The sequence below is a fragment of the Protopterus annectens genome, chromosome 1.part0 (assembly GCF_019279795.1).
Source record: "Protopterus annectens isolate FY-2018-M chromosome 1.part0, PAN1.0, whole genome shotgun sequence".
Lineage (NCBI taxonomy): Eukaryota > Metazoa > Chordata > Ceratodontiformes > Protopteridae > Protopterus > Protopterus annectens.
Window position 1 is genome coordinate 1,421,862,384 of NC_056725.1, and position 18,193 is coordinate 1,421,880,576.

Genomic DNA, 18,193 nt, shown 5'->3' on the forward strand with positions numbered 1-18,193 from the left:
AACATAGCAATAACCAATCTGAACATAACAGAGAGTGATGAAACCTCCCTTCTCTACACCCTCCTAACCATCCCTTCACTATACCCACATTTATTCAGCTCAGTTGACTTGACTACTATTCAGTTTTGTAGTATAAGTAGGAGATCAGTACCCATGACCTCTTATCAGCTTTTGAGCCTTATTCCAAATGAGCTGAACTTTATCATAAGCCCAGAACATATGGCCACTGTCTACTCCCTGTGCATCCCAACTGGAGTATAAATCACTTGTGAAAGCTAGTTTCATGCTGTCACTAGGCAAGCAATATTACATCACCCCACCTCCACATAGCAATTTTAAATGGTGCTCCAACAATTTATGATACTGGATTAAGATTTTAAATGGGTCAGAAGTAATTCTAAGTACTCAGTCTTGGCATCTGGGAAGTAACACCTTAATTGGGTTATTACAGAAACCTGTGCAAGCCTATTGCTCTTTTTGCTTAAAACTACCAGAATGTGTGACACCTTCAACCTCCCCTTCTTGCTTATGACTTAAAAGCATGATTTATTCCACTAAAGTAGTACTCTCTGAAAGGAGAAATCCTTTTAATGGAGATATTATAGCTATTATAGCTGGAAGTACTTCTAGAAATTTTCAGTAGGAATAGTGTACTACTTCCTTCTTCTGAAGGATCTGAAAGGAGACAACCCACCACTAACCATTATCCAAGGTGTTCATGGATGCTGATGCTCTTGTGATCCCAATGCTGCCAAAAAATTGTTTTATCATCCACCCTTACATCTGCATTCCCCAAAGTAGATATGAATCTCCCCAACCCCATAAGCCCTCAGTTACGCTACAAACTTTCTTTGGGACATGTCTGGTAACCTCTAGGGTGTGCCATACTTTAGCTAACCTGTCAATGTCTTTAACATGAGAACAACACCTTAGGGACTACATTACTAAGAACTGCCTCTTCCATTAATATTCAAGGGGGTTGTGTGCTTACTTTCTATGCAGTGTATGATATAAAACAAAAGAAGTAGGCATACTGTTTAATTTCTGCTGATCCCAATCCCCCTTTCTATGTGGGGGTGTACAGTTCCACACTTGGGACCTTTTTCCTCCTTCCATCCTAAATTAATTGGAAAACTGCCTTCTGTATTTTAAAGTAGAGCTTATAAATGATATGCTGCAAGGGCAGATCCAAAATCAGAGACTAATTATAGCAAATTAACCCATTAAATCACACATTTACTCAGACAATTTACAGCTTATAGTTTTGTACAGGGACTGAAAACTATTTCTTAGTTTGCTGGCCAAATTAAGAATAGAAATGTGTTGACGTTCTTCTCACATTTCAGCTATTTAAACCTCTTAAGAATAACACCTTCCCACCACTGGTCCCCAGATTATTCAGAGATGCACCAATGTAGAGCCTTAGAAGTCTTAACCACTCAGGTCCTCTTCTCCAAATTACCACTAGACTTCAGTGCATAAACTATGCTTTCTCAGTAATTAGTCCCAGACTGTAGTAATCTATCCCTTTTTTCATCAAGACCGTTCTTCTTACCCCATTTTCCAATAAGAACTACAAGCACATTACAAGACTCAAGGAAAATGTAACTGCTCTCTATCACTGGTCATAGTAACATCTTCCTACCCTCCTTCTTTCTACATAGCTTGCTCTGACTCTTCGTTTCACTGTAATTCTTTCAGCATGCCATCTATGATATCCATTTGTATATAATACATGTATATATTCTGTTCTGTCACTCATTCTATATAATGTGATGCATCTATTGTGTTTAACCCGGGCCAAGACTGAAATAGTTTCAATGGAATCAGTACTCTACCTCAATTAAATTCAAAATAAAATAAGTACTATACTGAGCATGAGAGATTAAGGTCATTATGTCTTCTGCTTTGATTTTATTCAATACTGGCCTAAATAAAACAGACTTAATTACATCCTGTCATAATAGTCCAAAATGCTTAAATGTTTATTCAAGATAGACTATATAACTCAAACTGTTCAACAAAACTAAGGTAACTGTTTAAAGTAAATCCTGTCTTCCTTGTTCCTGTGTCTTTGGGAAGCTAGTAAGAAAATGCAAGCAAAATTAAATATTTACTTCAAAAAACTTTTTAGTCAAAGTGGCATGCTTATTATGACAAATTAAATTAGAGACATAGAATGTGCAAGTTTAATTTCTCAGATCCACTTATATATATGATCAAGTAAAGTTTAATTTCATATCTAATAGCATTTCAGTTCTATTCAAATTAACTTGAAAAAATGGCTAATTTGTTAAGTGTGCTTGCAGTTACTACACAAAAAAGGCACTGTTGTAAGGTAGAGATGACTTTAAAGAAAATTCTGAAGAAAAACAGGTTCTAATAACCCTGACTCAAGCAAAGATCCAAAATCAATTTACAGAATGGAGAAATATGAACAAGTCTAAAAAATAAGACAAATTTATGAGATTTCAATTTTCTGATAACTGGGATACTGTGACAGAATACAAAACCATTCTGAAGTTAATGTATAAACATTTACTAAGGGATTCTAAATATATTATTCAGATAATCCATTAGAAAATTTCTTAGTCCACTTTTAACTTGGAATGCATGACTTTACATATCACTGCATGACTAAAGTCTATGCAGGAGTTTACAGCCAATTAAAGTTTCCAAAATGTGCAGCAATTAAATGAGCTATTTTACATGAGGCATATGTAACTCAACTTCCAGCAGAGGCAGGGACAATGTCCCCTTCTGCTCCAGCCATGAGAGATACTATTATTCACAGATTAAAGCTGCTCATATTTGGAAAGTACTGACCGAAGAATGGTAAAACCTTTATGCAAGATTGGCTACGTCAAGGAAAAAACATAAATATTCATCAGCAACCTTGCAAAAGAAGCACAGGGGACAATGTGGCAGTCTTGGAATTGTCTCTATTGGGGCCTACAATGTGTGCATTGGGGGGGGGGGGTTGTTTTTCGACTTCAGTTTTCCCTGCCCTGGTCTATGGCTAACTTCCTGTTATTTATTTATTTAAACGTGTTCATTCATTTCATTCATGCATTCGTTTTCCTGAACAAAACTGCATTTTTTTTCATTTTTTAAACGGATCCATTCATAGCCCCTTTTTCTTAAGCTTTTTAAGTTTCTTTTGTAATAACAAAACTTAGGTTTTTTTAAATGCCTTCTTTTTCTTGCCTTATAAAACTTTAGAAAATGTTCACAAGATTCAGTATCATGCAGTCTCCTTCTCCAATATAAAACAATGGACAAGAAAATCATCACAAGCACTACACTTAACATTCCAAAATATACACAATGCTTCATTGATAAGTTTGAAATTCAACAATGTATAGTTACTGCATTAGAAACATAGGCCAAATGACAGAATAAACATGCAAAATGGGAAAAAATAGTTAACTGAATAGTAGCTTCGAAAGGGATTCACAGGAATGTTGTCAGGTAATAATGACTTTATGGAGATGAAGCTCATTTACTATACTGTTGAAAGATTCTTTCCTGAAGAAAGAGTTGACTATACTGTGTCATGGCTGAATGGAACCTGCAGAAATTATCACCAGAATTTTTTAATCATGTTCTACTGATAAAAGGTCATAGATTGTTTTCTGGAATTCTAAATGTTATTAAGTAAAACTTAGTTCGATTTGCAAAGCTTCAGCAGTTTTCATTTCCATATGAGAAAATTAAATGCAGATCTAGAATGCATAAAAAAACCTCTAGTTAATATCACTATTCAGCTGCAAAGCCCAATGTGAATGAGTTTAACATGAAGAGGCTTATGTGTATTAACTTTTCTTAGTCAAATATGTGCCTGCCCTGTGTTGGAAAGTGTCTGTGACGTTCCCCCATAGGTGTAGTCCTTGCACTCTAAGGACCATTTACTAAGTTGGCCAATGTCTTTTCTCTTGACCAATTGATTACATTGTATATGCTATAGCTTCCTGGTTTCTGTATTCAGTAAATGAAAGAAAATCTGTTCTATGTTGTCCTTCCTTGTTAATTGCTCTGTACTAGCTATAAACTGATTGCTCCCTGTAATAATTAACCTGAAACACGGCTTTGCAATTCAACTCATGCCCAACCCAAAAAACATCAAACTGCTACTTTCCCCCCTAAATCCCTCTCTCATGGAAAAACAAAATTTAAAATCCTCTCCCTTAAGACAACCACTGAAGTCACTTCTCATAGCAAATAATCAGGGATGATGATCTTAAATTCGACCTGCACATATAAAATTATATTAAAAAAACTCACCAAAAACTAGGGATGCTTTACAGAGTCAAAAGTTTCTCACCAGTGTAACTAAAACTACGCCAGCCAGTACTTACCTCCTCCCCTCCCTACTTTATGGCGCTCCCATCCTTAATAACCTCCAGACATCACAAAAAGCAAAACTTGAACAATATTACAATAAAACAGCTAAATTTGCAGCAAATACCCCTTCCAGAACCCACCACTGCATAGTACTAAAAAGCCTAAATTGGTTAGAACAACCCTGTCAACTGACATATACACAACAAGCTTCTTACCATCTATAAAATTAGCCATCAACCATCTGCTTGCCCAGCTCTAAACACCACTCTTCACAATTATGTTCCCATTCAGTCATTATGATCCAATGACCAAAAACACCTCTCTCTCCACAAACCTATAAAATCCGCTGAGCATTGTCTGTACTTATACCATGTTGTTATGACCTGGAAATACTTATCTGTATCCATCAGGTCAATACCCTCCCCTCCAGTCCTTTAAAATTATTCTATAATAATATTCTATAATAACCTATGAACCTATAAGACTTCCTAGCCAAAATATGGATAAACTATATCTCTAAATATTCACTAGTATTTATTCATACCTTAAACCCCTTACTCCCCCCCCCTTCATTCACTTCCTTACTTCATTCAACTTCTCTGCACTAACTCTCTAAATATTCCATAATCCTGTTTTTCTCCCATTTCATACTGCAGTTCCTGTCTGTATTAAATTAACTTACCTTTAATTTTTCGTGGTGCTGCAATAGCGTTGTCGCCTCACAGTAAGATGCCGTCCAGTTCAATTCTCAGCATCTTCTGCGTGGAGACATGCGTGAATGGGCGTACCTTCGTTGAAGGTTGTGCGTCAGGGCTGGCAACTCGGTACGTAAAAATCAACTGCCAATCATTAGCGGACCGGAGTTCCACTGTGGCGACCTCTAACCGGGAAAAGCCGAAAGACACAACAACCTTTAATTTTTCTAAAATAGCTAACATTTTTTTAAATATTAAATCATTGTCATACAAGTTGTAGCTATTCTTAACCAATGTTTTCACATTATGTTTAATTTGATATAATTATTTAAACTGTAAATGTTTTTGTAAATTTTTTTAAGACTGTAAAATTATTGTTTTTAAAATGTTTTTGAAACACTTTGAAACTTTGCTCCACAGTCCTCTGCTGAAAATGGCACTTACCCAGTCAGACTTTCCTTGTAATCAAATGTCAATAAAAAAATAAATAAATGAATAAATTATTTAATTAAAATAACCCACTGCTAATGAGATTCAGACTTACTCCTCTGTATTTCTTCAACTATAAATGGATCAAACCGGATTTTGTCAACACTCTCCTCCAAGCAATAAGTCTCATACAGCTTCTTCACTTCACCATGAAGTGCCATCATTTCGTCATCTGTCAGCTCTGGTCTCAGAATTTTGTCATTGAACTCCTCTGCAAGAAATACACAAACATAGTATCAGCCATGCTGTTTACCTACAGTTTCATTATTTATACTGAGAAACATGAATCTAAATTGTGAGAGGAAAACCTGTCTGACCATACTATGTGTTAATATATTTTATACAAATGTCCCCAGTAATGATTTAGATACACCTGGAGCTCAGCTGCCAACAGTGCTAGGATGCTTTCAATAGACTGACAGGTTTGTCTGGAGATATTTCATTTCGAGTTTGGTAGAACCAACTGACAGTAAATACCTGAAGGGGTTCGCCTAGTGATACTGACTTGCTCTCTAAACAGCTACAAATTTGCCAGTGGGTTGTGTAAAACAGAATGTTATGGTTAACTGCCAAACCCACATGTTCTTCTTCCTTTAGAATTAAATGAAGGAATATGTTTCAAAGACTCTCACTTTAGTAAGTAATGTCTTTTGGCTTTTCCCAGTTAGGGGTTGCCACAGCAGAACTCTGGTCCACTCATGATTGACAGTGAATTTTTAAGGTGCCGAGTTGCCAGCCCGACGCTCAACCTTCAAAGGCACACCCATTCACACACGCACCTACCTGCATGTCTTTAATATCACTCGACCGCAAGGAGGACATGCAGACTCCACACTTAAAATCCAAGTGTCCTTTCTAAAGGATTATAAAAATGAAGTTTAAAATGAGTCAAACGCTTAAATGGGCAACATATTTTAGAAGGGCTAGAAAGTTTGCTGGTAGTCCAGGATTACATTTTCAGTGAGATATAAATGAAAGAATTAAAGATTGAAAATTCCCATAATAAATAAAGATGTGTGGTATATACTTGAGATGCTGCCTTATAATCATGCAATGTCAATTCCCAAGAAAGATTTAGCCTAATAGGATAATGTCATTGACACACACACACAACATGCATATCTTCATTTTCTAAGCATGTGTATAAAATATGGTTTACTTTCATTTACCAGAATGAGATGTGCTCGAGTCCACCTGCATGATATCCTACATCCCAAACGGCAGGAATGCCAAACAATGACATTCCCGATTCACCAATCCCACCCCCTTCTGGACCCATGTTAATGCTTGTTACTAGGTCCAGAGAGGTAGGGAGTTTCGAGGTTTGGTGTTTATGTTGGGTATACTGCACTTCAGCATTCCGTAGAAGTATGATAAGCATGCGATTACTCAATCACATCCCATTCTGGCAAATGAAGGTAAACTGAACCAGAATCACACACATATGTGTTACCATATACACAGAAAGACCTTTGCTAAGATTTGTTATAGCATCTGGAAGCCAGAAAACCATTTCAACACTTCCACCCTTCCAGGACAGCAATTAGTTCACTGCTAAGGACAATACAGCAGGATTCCTAGTCCTTGTTTTCACAAACATTTCATCTCTGGCTGATATCATAACTATAAGATACAATCTTTATAGCCTAAGCCAGTTAATTTAATTTCAGACTTATTTTTCAAAGTTAGCTGGACTGAGATTAACCTCTTCTTCAGTGCTAACTTTACCCCCACCACCCCCCACCCCCTAAAGGGCCCATAGCTATACAAGAAGAATGCAGAGTCTCTGTAATCACAACTACACAGGTAAAAGCTGCACTCTCTAAAGCCAAAAACACAGCATCCATGGGACCGGACAACATCCCAGGCTGCGTTTTACATGAAATTCAGAATGAACTGGTTCCCCACCTAAGCACCATGTTCAATAATAGCCTCGCATCAGGCTTTCTGCCCACTGAATGGTGCACAGCAACAGTTATCCCACTCCACAAAGGGGAAGCCACCACTGATCCCGGGAACTATAGCCCTATTAGCCTGATGAGCCTGGTCTGCAAGGCCATGGAACGTATCATCATGGAACTCGTAAACAAAGACATTGGTAACCTCCAAACTCTGGATCCCACCCAGTTCTGGTTTGTGAAAGGCAGATCATGCCTCCTGAACCTGATTGACTTCTTTGAGGCAGTCACCAAAGCCGTACACGAGGGTAAGGTGGTTCACACAGCCTATCTTGACCTCTTCAAGGCTTTCGACACCATCCCCCATTCTGGAATTATAGCTAAAGTCACTAAACTAGGTATAAATCCCTACGTCACAAGATGGGTTGCCAACTGGCTCACTGACAGAACCCACACTGTAAAAGTTGCAGATTCCAAATCTGACCTCAAACCAGTGACAAGTGGAGTACCACAGGATTCAGTCCTGGGACCTCTCCTGTTTGGTATCTACTTCTCTGAAGTACAGGCTAACACAGAAGGCCTCTGGCTAACGAAGTTCGCAGATGACTGCAAACTAGGAGCCATAGTCAAGTCCCCAAATGATGTGGACATCCTACAGAAGGGCCAAGCTGAGACAGATGTCTGGTGTCAGAGCCATGGCCTCAAGCTCAATGCCAAAAAGTGCAGTGTCATCCCCTTTGGTAAAAATTCTGTACCCATGAACTACCACATAGGCAGCAATCTACTTAACACCAAATGTGTGATAAGGGACCTTGGGACCCAGGTGGACAGTAGTCTCTCCTTTGATAGTCACATCGCCACAGTAGTCAGGAAGTCCTTCTACATGGCACACTTCATCATAAAAGGGTTCTCATCCAGGAAAAAAGAGGTCATTGTTCCCCTCTACTCGAAACTCATTAGACCCATTATAGAGTACAACGCCCCTTTTGGAATGTATCTCACAAGACATCTGCAGCAGCTGGAAAGGCCACAGAAGTACCTTACAAAGAGGATTACTGGCCTCAAACAAATGCCCTACACTGACCATCTCAAAAAACTTCAGCTTTACTCCGTAGCATATCGCCTACTCTGAGGTGATCTCTGCCTAAAATACAAAGCTATGTCAAACCCAGAGCTGTTGGACATGCTACGCCTGAAGAAATCCCAATCCCTCTGAGCTACACGCTCTAGGGACCTAAACCTTGTCACCACAATAAACAGGACATGCTGGAGGGATAGAATCCTATCCCAGAGACTTCCCATACTCTGGAACAGGCTACCCATCTATGTCAAGCAAAGTTCTCCATTAGCACTCCAAGAAAAATCTTGAGGAGTGGATGGGAAATAGGAAATACACCCTGGGGATCACTTCTGTGTCTCTGCTCAACAGTGGCACAGGAAAATAACTTTCTTGGGTGGCGTAAGCCAGGGAACCTTGTTGGCTAGGCTTACATAGGCCCTTGGGCCAATAGCCTAGTACCTACCTATGAACCTATGAATCCTCTGTTACAATATTAATTTCAACAGTTACTATATAGTCTGACATACATTTGTATTTCTTTTTCTGTCTAGCAGGATCCACTGTTGGTACATTTTTTTTAACACAAACAACTTTACAAATACATTTTCAACACCAGCAACTGTAGAAACCAGTTTGTTATATAAATAGCATATAATTCTTTATAAAACTCCAGCTAGCTATGCTGGCATATGTTACACATCCACTGCCCTACTTCTCCTGGCACAGCTGGCAATACCTCACATTGTTATATCTGTCATGAGGCTGTGATGGAAGAAAAAGCAACCTGTTTTACCCAGCCCTGCTATGCAGCTAGCATATTTAACTACATCTCTTATACCATCTGCAAACCCCACAGCAATCCCAAGCCTTTCCAAAGCATTCTAAGGTCTTAAGGGCCAATACATGCCAAAGCAACTGTTTCCATTCATCTAATACTATTTTAGCAAACAATATTTTCTTACTTCTAATGTCTAGGATAAAACTTGTATCTTTAATCCTTCATGTGTGCCTCATTCTCCAAATCCAAGTATCCTCTTGAACTGTAAGCCATCACACTGTACCTTAAGTGCCTTGTGTACCCACATCACATATCCTCTTTTTGAAAGATTCTCAGGAAAGAAAAAATGTAGCTCCTGCAATCTCTCCTCATAGCCTCTCCCTCTAATTCCTATATTACTCAATAGTCTTTATTTTAGCCTTCTCACCTAAATTAAATATCATTATTCCTATACACAGGAATAAAAGGCATGCTGGTCAACACACATTCCTGGACCAAGTTAAAAAATGATTCTTAGCTACAATTGACCATGCTCATGTACCCAAACTTCTTCCTCTGCCTTACAACCACCCTAAAATCTACACAAATCATTACTTTTAATGCTTCACTCGACTATGTAAGCTAACATTCCTTTTTCTCCTGTCCTCTTCCATCCTATCCTCCATTTTTCTACAACTTCTATACTCTTAACATCTTTATGCTATCCATACATTTAATTTTGTATATGTGTTGTACATTTCATTACTTAATGTCAGTTGTATTCATATTTCAATGTACTGTATATTAAAACAAAGAGTGAGAAGGTCACGCAGAAAAAGCAATCAGTAAAAACTAAATGAAAACAACAACCAAGCTAGAACTTCCAATGAGTGACCTCTCAAACCTCTTGTATCAGAGGCACATGGGATATATATGCCAATAATCCTTACGAACATCAGGTGTTTCAGCTATATGGCGATTCTGAATGCCCATAACTTATTACTTTTTAAGTCGTTTCAATGGACAATTTCAGGCCAATAAAGCCAAACCCCACTAGCTGTGGATATGCATATTTCGGCCTTGTTATGACTTCATCAACACAGCATAAGCATAGTGTTTGACTAAGCATAAAAAACACAGGGCTGTTATATCCACCTGATGTCCATTACCATTAGGGTAACCGCAAAATATCCCAACTAACAAACTAAAACAAAGAGTGAGAAGGTCACACAGAAAAAAACAATCAGTAAAAACTAAATGAAAACTCCAGCCAAGCTAGAACTTCCACTGAGTGACCTCTCAAACCTCTTGCATCAGAGGCACATGGGATATATGCATATCCACAGCTAGTGGGGTTTGGCTTTATTGGCCTGAAATTGTCCATTAAAACGACTTAAAAAGTAATAAGTCATGGGCATTCAGAATCTCCATATAGCTGAAACACCTGATATTCATAAGGTTCATTTGCATATATTCCATGTGCCTCTGATGCAAGAGGTTTGAGAGGTCACTCAGTGAAAGTTCTAGCTTGGCTGGAATTTTCATTTACTGTACTGTATACTGTGATTTCACTTTGGAGCTTTTTTTTTTTGGTCTCCTCAGACGTCATATTCACTGGCCCAACCCCCAGTACCCAATGTCCATGTCAGGTCTACCAGCTACTCCCCAACCCCCCAGACTTGCACCATTTTCACTGGGGGGTTGATTGTGGATCCTGAAGGTGTCTTGGGGGCTCCGCTAATCCATGCTTGCATTTGGAGGAAGGGGAGAATTCTTCTTATAACTACCCACTCCCTTTCCCCACCCCCTCATGCTAGTTGATTACATCTGATGGCAACTCCCTTCTTTGGACCATGCCTCCCCTTAGGGAGCATATCAACTTCGCTGATGCTCAGTCAGTTGCCTGAGCCACTAACTGAACCCGGGTCAACAGGGTGCTCGTCAGTGCTTTTTCATTCTATGCCACAACAGTAGCATTCACTTTGCAGCATTTATCCACAGGCCACCACTGAAAATGCTCCTTTGCTCAGCTGGTCTATCCCAGTTAACAAATATAAAATAAATAAATACATTTTCCCCCTAATGGCTCCACTTAGCATCATACTGGCCTTGGATACAGCTTTCTCAGTTTGCACTTGGCAGTTCATTTGTTGCTACAGTCACATAAAATCTTCTTCTTGATCTGCCATGTTACAGTCACTACTCCGAGCTATTGATCCACTTTGATCCACTTTGGGAATATTAGAGAATATATAAAGTACTTTATACTCCACTACATTATACATCAGATGTCACTTCTCAATCCATTCTACCAAACTACTGAGGACCTCTTGAAGGCTGGACCTCACACCCCCTAAATATCTGTTGATAATGGAGAACTCTGGACTGCTATAGTATGTTTGTGTACTACTTAGAATGTTACATCAGTACATTCTAAGACTTATCAGAAACAGTATTTCATGAAGTAGCATTGAGAAAACTCCAGTAGGGGAGTTTAAAAAAAAATATAGCACTGAAGCTAATCAATTATAACCGTAAACATTTTTACATCTGTCCAGTTTTGCTGAAAGACCCCAGTTCTGCCTTATCCCTCGTAAAACGTGTGATTTTCTGGCAAACCATCAAAGATGACAGTCGATGTCAGACATTAGAGCTGCATACTTGTTAGTGTTCAGGAAATGTGCATTTATACAAAACAAAGAAGTTATGTACTCACCATAACGTTCATTCTGAGTAGTTATACTTCATTTTCTGGAACCTGTGGGTATTCGGATCCGAGCCGGCAACATTTTTTCGAGCATCTGCCCAAGCTCCTCCCCTTACCCATAATCCCTCACATCTCCTACCTTCCCTCAGATTGAGTTTGCCACTAATCAAACTATTAGCAACTCAATAACACTAACCTAGAACAGGTTCGGGGGAAGGAGGGCGGGATGGTTGCAGAAAATGAAGTATAACTACTCAGATGGAACGTTATGGTGACTACATAACTTCTTTATCTGAAGTAGTTAACTTAATTTATCTGCAACCTGTGGGACAGAGTCCCAGCTACCAAAACTCCTGGGAGGCCCTCGTGGAAGGATATTCCTGAGCACCGCAGAGCCAAAGGATGCTCTCCCTCTAGAGATCAAATACAACTTATAATGAGAAATAAATGTATGTGACCTTGCCCAGGTTGCTGCTGCACAGATATCATCCAGAGAAACACTAGACCAAAAGGCAGCAGAAGTTGCCATAGATCTGGTAGAATGAGCTTTAATAGGACCAGGAGGAGACAGGCCTTTATCCCTATAGACTTGCAGTATACATTGTGTAATCCATCTAGCCAAGGAGACCTTGGAAATGGCCTTGCCCAAAAAGGGTCTGGAAAAAGACACAAATAATTGGTCAGATTTACAGAATTAATATAAACACAATGCACCAAGGTAACACACAATAGCATTTAATAAGAATAAAAACAAAAAACAGAGGTGAGCGCTTTCGCAACAAAGGTTGCTTCATCAGACCAGGACTGATGAAGCAACCTTTGTTGCGAAAGCGCTCACCTCTGTTTTTTGTTTTTATTCTTATTAAACGCTATTGTGTGTTACCTTGGTGCATTGTGTTTATATTATTCCTCATTTTTTTGCACCCTGGTTTTACCCGCAGCCGTTTCTTTTCTGTTTCTTTTAGATTTACAGAATTTAGTCCTGTGTAAATAGAAATTAAGCTGCCAATGAACATCTAGCAAATGCAGCTTATATTCACCCTTGTTCTGGAAATTTGGAAAGAACACAGGCAGATTAATCATCTGGTTAATACTAGATTCAGAAGCAACTTTCGGTAAGAAAGAAGGGTTTGTGCAAAGCGAAACCCTGTCTTTATGAAAGATCAAGTAAGGGGGCAGGGAAGACAAAGCTTGGATCTTAGAAGCCCTTCTAGCCGAGGTAATGGCCACTAGAAAAGCTGTCTTCCAGGACAGGAATTTCAAATCTCCTGATGCTGTTGGTTTGAATGGGGGTGCCACCAATGCCTGTAGAACTGAGGTAAGGTCCCAAGGAGGGAAGGAATCCTTAACTGGGGGATGCAAAAGAAAAGTACCCGATTGTAAAGCAGCTTTGAAATTTCGTGTGCTGCGGCCTCGGTTTGAGCGGGTGGAACATCCAGGAGGTGCTCTGACTGGACGGATGGGGCAACGAACGGGATGGAGTATCCTCTGGATATTATTTGGAGCACCCAATGGCCCATCGTAATGGACTCCCAAGCAGTTAGGTGCAATGACAATCTTGCCCTGACTGTCTCCAGAGTAGGACAGTTGGGCAACCCCTCAGGGTTGCTGCGTGGGTCTGTCCGAGAAGGTCTCCCTAGTCCCAAAGTTCCTCGGGCCCCCTCTGCCTTTGGGGTGGCGTCTGTCTTGTCACCCTCTGCCTCTCGGGGAGAAGTTGTCCTGAATGTCCCGGAAAAACTGAGATTTTTGGAACCACATCTTCTTCTGCCCTCTCTGATTCCTAGAAAAGGATCTCTGAAGGCTAGAGAAGCAGACTCTGACGGCAGACAGAGTATTCCTGTTCTTCTCGCTCTGGATCAGGGTGTCACAAACTGTCTTCCCAAACAGGAAGGAACCATCAAAGGGAGCATTTATGAATGACGTCTTGAAGGGGTCCGCGAATTGACAGAGTCTGAGCCAAGCATGCTGCCTCATAGCTACGCCAGTCCCAGCTGCCAGAGCTGCTCCTTCCATGGCATGGGAAAGAAGATGGATGAACGTGTTCAAAACGGATTTCAGAGTCGACATTTTCACCAAAAACAGACACTTGTCCTCTGGCGACAAAGACTCTGGGGGCGAGACAGTGAATTCCATGACTAGGTCTCACTAGAGTCGAATGACATGTGCCAAATAATTCAGCGCTCATATGGAAAACGTCGCTGAAGAAAAGACTTGCTTCCCAAACCGATCCACCACCCTAGACTCCTTGTCCGGAGGGTGGACCAAAGAACTTTCCTGAGCCAGTTCTCTCTTGGTGGCAGCTGCAACCATCATACATCCACAGGGGATCCCCTGTACCAGGCATGTCTGTCTGTGGGAGGAGAAAGGATCCTGTCTGGGCATTTGGGTATTGGCTCTATGGTGTCAGGCTCCTTCCATGCCCGCGTGGTAATAAGATCCACTAATGGATCTGCATTAGGGGACACCCAGGATGTAGATGGGCCCATGCCAAAGGCCTCCAGGAATACTGACTCGTCCGTAGAGGGTTTTGGGGCTGACCAACTTCCCCCTCTGGTGGAGGATTTCCATGATGTCTCCAACAGAGACATCCTCAGGAGGTGACCTGGGGGAACCCTCACCTTCATCCAAGTCAGTATCTTCTGTGAGGGACTCGGGGGGAGTCCATCTGCTTCCTCTTACATGAATGCTTATGGGGAGCCTCCTCAGTGGGACTCTCTGAAGAGGGCTCGTAAGTCACGGGGGGTTCCACGGCAGGATCCACACCTGGGGGTCCTCTAGCACGGGCTGTCCCTGGGACAAGCTGATGGGAGTCATGACCAAATCCACGGCAGCCTGGGCAGAGTCTGAGGCAAAGGGCTGGGGTCTCAATCCCTAGGAGAGAACCCACTCCACCACGTCACAGGCCGAAGGATAGCGCACTTCCTTGGCAACAAACAAGGAAGAAGTTCTCCCTGGCTCTGTCGTGAGGATCGGGCCGAGGCCAAGGTAGCCAGGGTTCCGAAGGAACGGCTCAGATCTGACAAAGTTGGAGCCCTAGACATCTCCGTTCCCTCGGATCCGGCTCCCCGTTCTCGGCCCCGAGAGTTGCTCGGATCCGAACAAGTCTGATCTGAGGAACTCAAGGTAATCACCAACGTCGAGGTTGGAGGAACCGTCGACGCCAAACCCCCAGCTCCGAGGATCCATAAACCCCGAAACCGCAGGTCAGATCGGGGAAGGAGAGACTGGATGGAAGAAGAGCATAGAGGTCTCCTCTCCGGCCGGAGAGGGGCCTGGCAAGACTCCAATTTGGATTTGGGTCCGAATGAATCTCCGCATCATCCTGTCCACGTCAAGCTCTGAGAGACTCCGAGTCGACCACAAGGAGGCGACCGACTTGGATCTGGCTGGTCTGTGAGATGACCTCAATGAAGGCCTCTGGTCCGAAGGCTCTGTTGGCTCTGGGGAGAACCTCAGGGAATGGAGCCGAGGAAAAGTGGTCCTGACAATTTTTGAAGGTGGACTGGGAAATGGCTCCCGCTCCAAAGATCATTTGCAGTGCCTTTCCACCCTTTTCTCTTTCTCTCTCTTGTCCTTTATCCTTTGGTTTTGTCCCTGACTCAGCAGGCTTAGAGGGAGGATGAGTCCCAGCCTGAGGGGAGGGTTGTCGGTCGGCTACTGGAGCCGATGTTGAGGTCATCGTATCTAATGCAGAAACTGGTAGCAGGCCCTTAGCTACCAGTTTCTCCTTCCTCTCTTTCAACACCCTGGGGTTGAATCCTGCACACACACTACACTTCAGACTAAGGTGGGGAACATCAGAGTGTGGCCATCAGCCGGTAAAAGCTTGTGGCCACACTGTGCATTTTATAAATGTTGGTTTGGGCTGGTCAGCTATCATCACACACCACTCAGCCAAAACTAAACCAACAACTGCACACACACAAGGGTTGATTAGGCCTAAACTACCTCAGAAACAACAAACTTTCTAAACTACTTTATATTTTTTTTTAACGAAAAACCAATGAACGACGAAGGGGAGGAAAGGGTTGATCACAAACAACTACACTCACACACTAAATATAAACCATAAAGTACCACTTACTATACTGAACTTGGAGCTATAGAGACCACGATGCGTACGCATGAAGCGGCAAATGAGATCTGGGGGAAGGTAGGAGATGTGAGGGATTATGGGTAAGGGAAGGAGCTTGTAGCAGATGCTCAAAAAAATGTTGCCAGCTCGGATCTGATATGGATCCGAATACCCACAGGTTGCAAATAAATGAAGTTAACTACTTCAGATCAGATGTTTTACTAACTTAAAAGGTCCTCCTTGTTGCCTCATATTTTTTGCCATTTCTCTTGTAAATAATACTTGTTTATCTTTTAGAAAGTATATGTTGATGCACTTAACTTAACATCCTTAATTCTAGTTTGTCCTTTCACTCATTAAAATTTAGATTTTCTGGTAAATCACTGAAGATTACAGTCAGTCAGTAATGACAGACATTAGCATTTAATACCCAGAAAATGCATGTTAATGAAACAACCATTGTTGCTCTACTAACTTTTTAAATGACAAAAAAAAAAATCTTAAATGTGTTACACTAGCATCTACACTTTCTATATGCATTCTTGACTACTACTTGTGCATGGTCCAGTGTTCTCCATTATAGCTCCATATTCCACTCCTCCTCAGTGTAACCAACAAGTAGGCCGATCCTTTTATTAATGCTCTTCCTGATGTTTAATACAAAGCTGTCAAACAGCACTAGTCTCAGGAATGATCTTTTCGGAACCGTTATAAGCACTTATCTTTCCTTCAAGAGGGTCGTCCACCTACGTCACTCAAATTTCCACCACTCTCCTGCCTAACTACCCATTTAAGCCATTTTTTTTCCTACTCCAATTCCCATCAGTATCATTACACTGTTACATCACAACCTGGTGAATCCTATTAGATGAAAAACTACTTTATCAGCAAAACCCAACTTAGAAAACCTCATGTTCTTCCCTTCTCAGATGTATTCAACCTCAGAGTTTAATTACATACAGCAAGGGGGTGCCTCACACAGCACCTATGCTCAAAATTATCCATCTGGGAGAAAGCTTGGGGGTTGGTCTTTCTGAGCTGGGTTGCACTGTATGTGGTTAGCAATCTAATAACACTCAATGAGTCACAGATGTAACCCAATCATATGCCTAACACCTTGAGACCACGACAAAAGCTTTATGATGTCAATGTATACAACACTAACCAGGTTTCCTTTCCTAGGTTCCAGTGTATCCCAGTCATCATCATGTTCTATGTGAACAGTGATTTGATGGTGACCTCTGTGAGATGAGAAAACAAGTGCAGATGCTTCTTTCTAAACCAAGATGTGCTGCCCTGTTTTATGTCACTCTTAGGCTCAATTAGCTCTATGCTACTTATCAAACACAGATCTCTCATAATAAAAAAGCAGTGGTCTTGTTTACAGAGATCTCTACTACACTGAAACAACTCAGTTTCCCTGGTCAGCTAAACAGCACTTTTGTCAGCTGATTCTTAGCACCTAAATCGGTACTACCAAAGGTAGGCTTATTTTCCACAGCAAGTTAAGGAGAAGACTGCAATCTCCATGCCGAGTCTCTGTTCTGGTACTGGCATGAATTTCAGATGTCAGGTGACTCTGCTCTTACCCATAATCATCAGCAAATCAGGAACAAATCTTAACAGAATCAGGGACAATCGGGTATTTTTAAAATATCAGTACTATTTACTGCAGACATTGACAGAATTAGAAAATAAGAATCAATATACATTTTCTGAAGAGAAAGAAGTCTATAACTCCAATAATTCTCATTATATATTAAGTGTAATTCAAAAGCTTTTTTCCAAAATCACAAATTTTATGAAGGAAGAAGAGGAAAACCATTAACATTTGAGTCAAAAATCAGGGGCTTTTGAAAGGTATGCTCTAATATCCTTGGTATCAAGCATGCTGCTTATTATCTGCTGTTTAGACGAATGCCCAAAAAGACTGTCTTTTCCCTTATTTGTGCACTGGGTCCTTCACTTTATCAAATCGTCTTACTGTCTTTAAATAGTTCTGTTTATTTTATTTGACAATTGTTTACCAGGAAAGTCCAACTGGATCAGAAAGAACGCATTTTCAGTGGAGGTCTAGGGTGAAAAACTCCACTTACTTACAGATTGATCTATACAGTCATGATTAAATACAGACAAATACAAACTTTGTAAAACAAGGTTATACTATT

General features: G+C 40.8%; 1 protein-coding gene across 1 annotated transcript in view; it reads right to left on the reverse strand.

Moving 5' to 3' along the window:
• Positions 1-18,193, reverse strand: part of SNX14 (sorting nexin 14) — a 1,453,711-nt gene that overhangs the window by 998,583 nt on the left and 436,935 nt on the right. Inside the window, exon 8 of the mRNA XM_044067476.1 lies at positions 5,584-5,739. Coding sequence (XP_043923411.1) covers positions 5,584-5,739 — 156 coding nt within the window. The remainder of the gene's footprint in view (positions 1-5,583; positions 5,740-18,193) is intronic.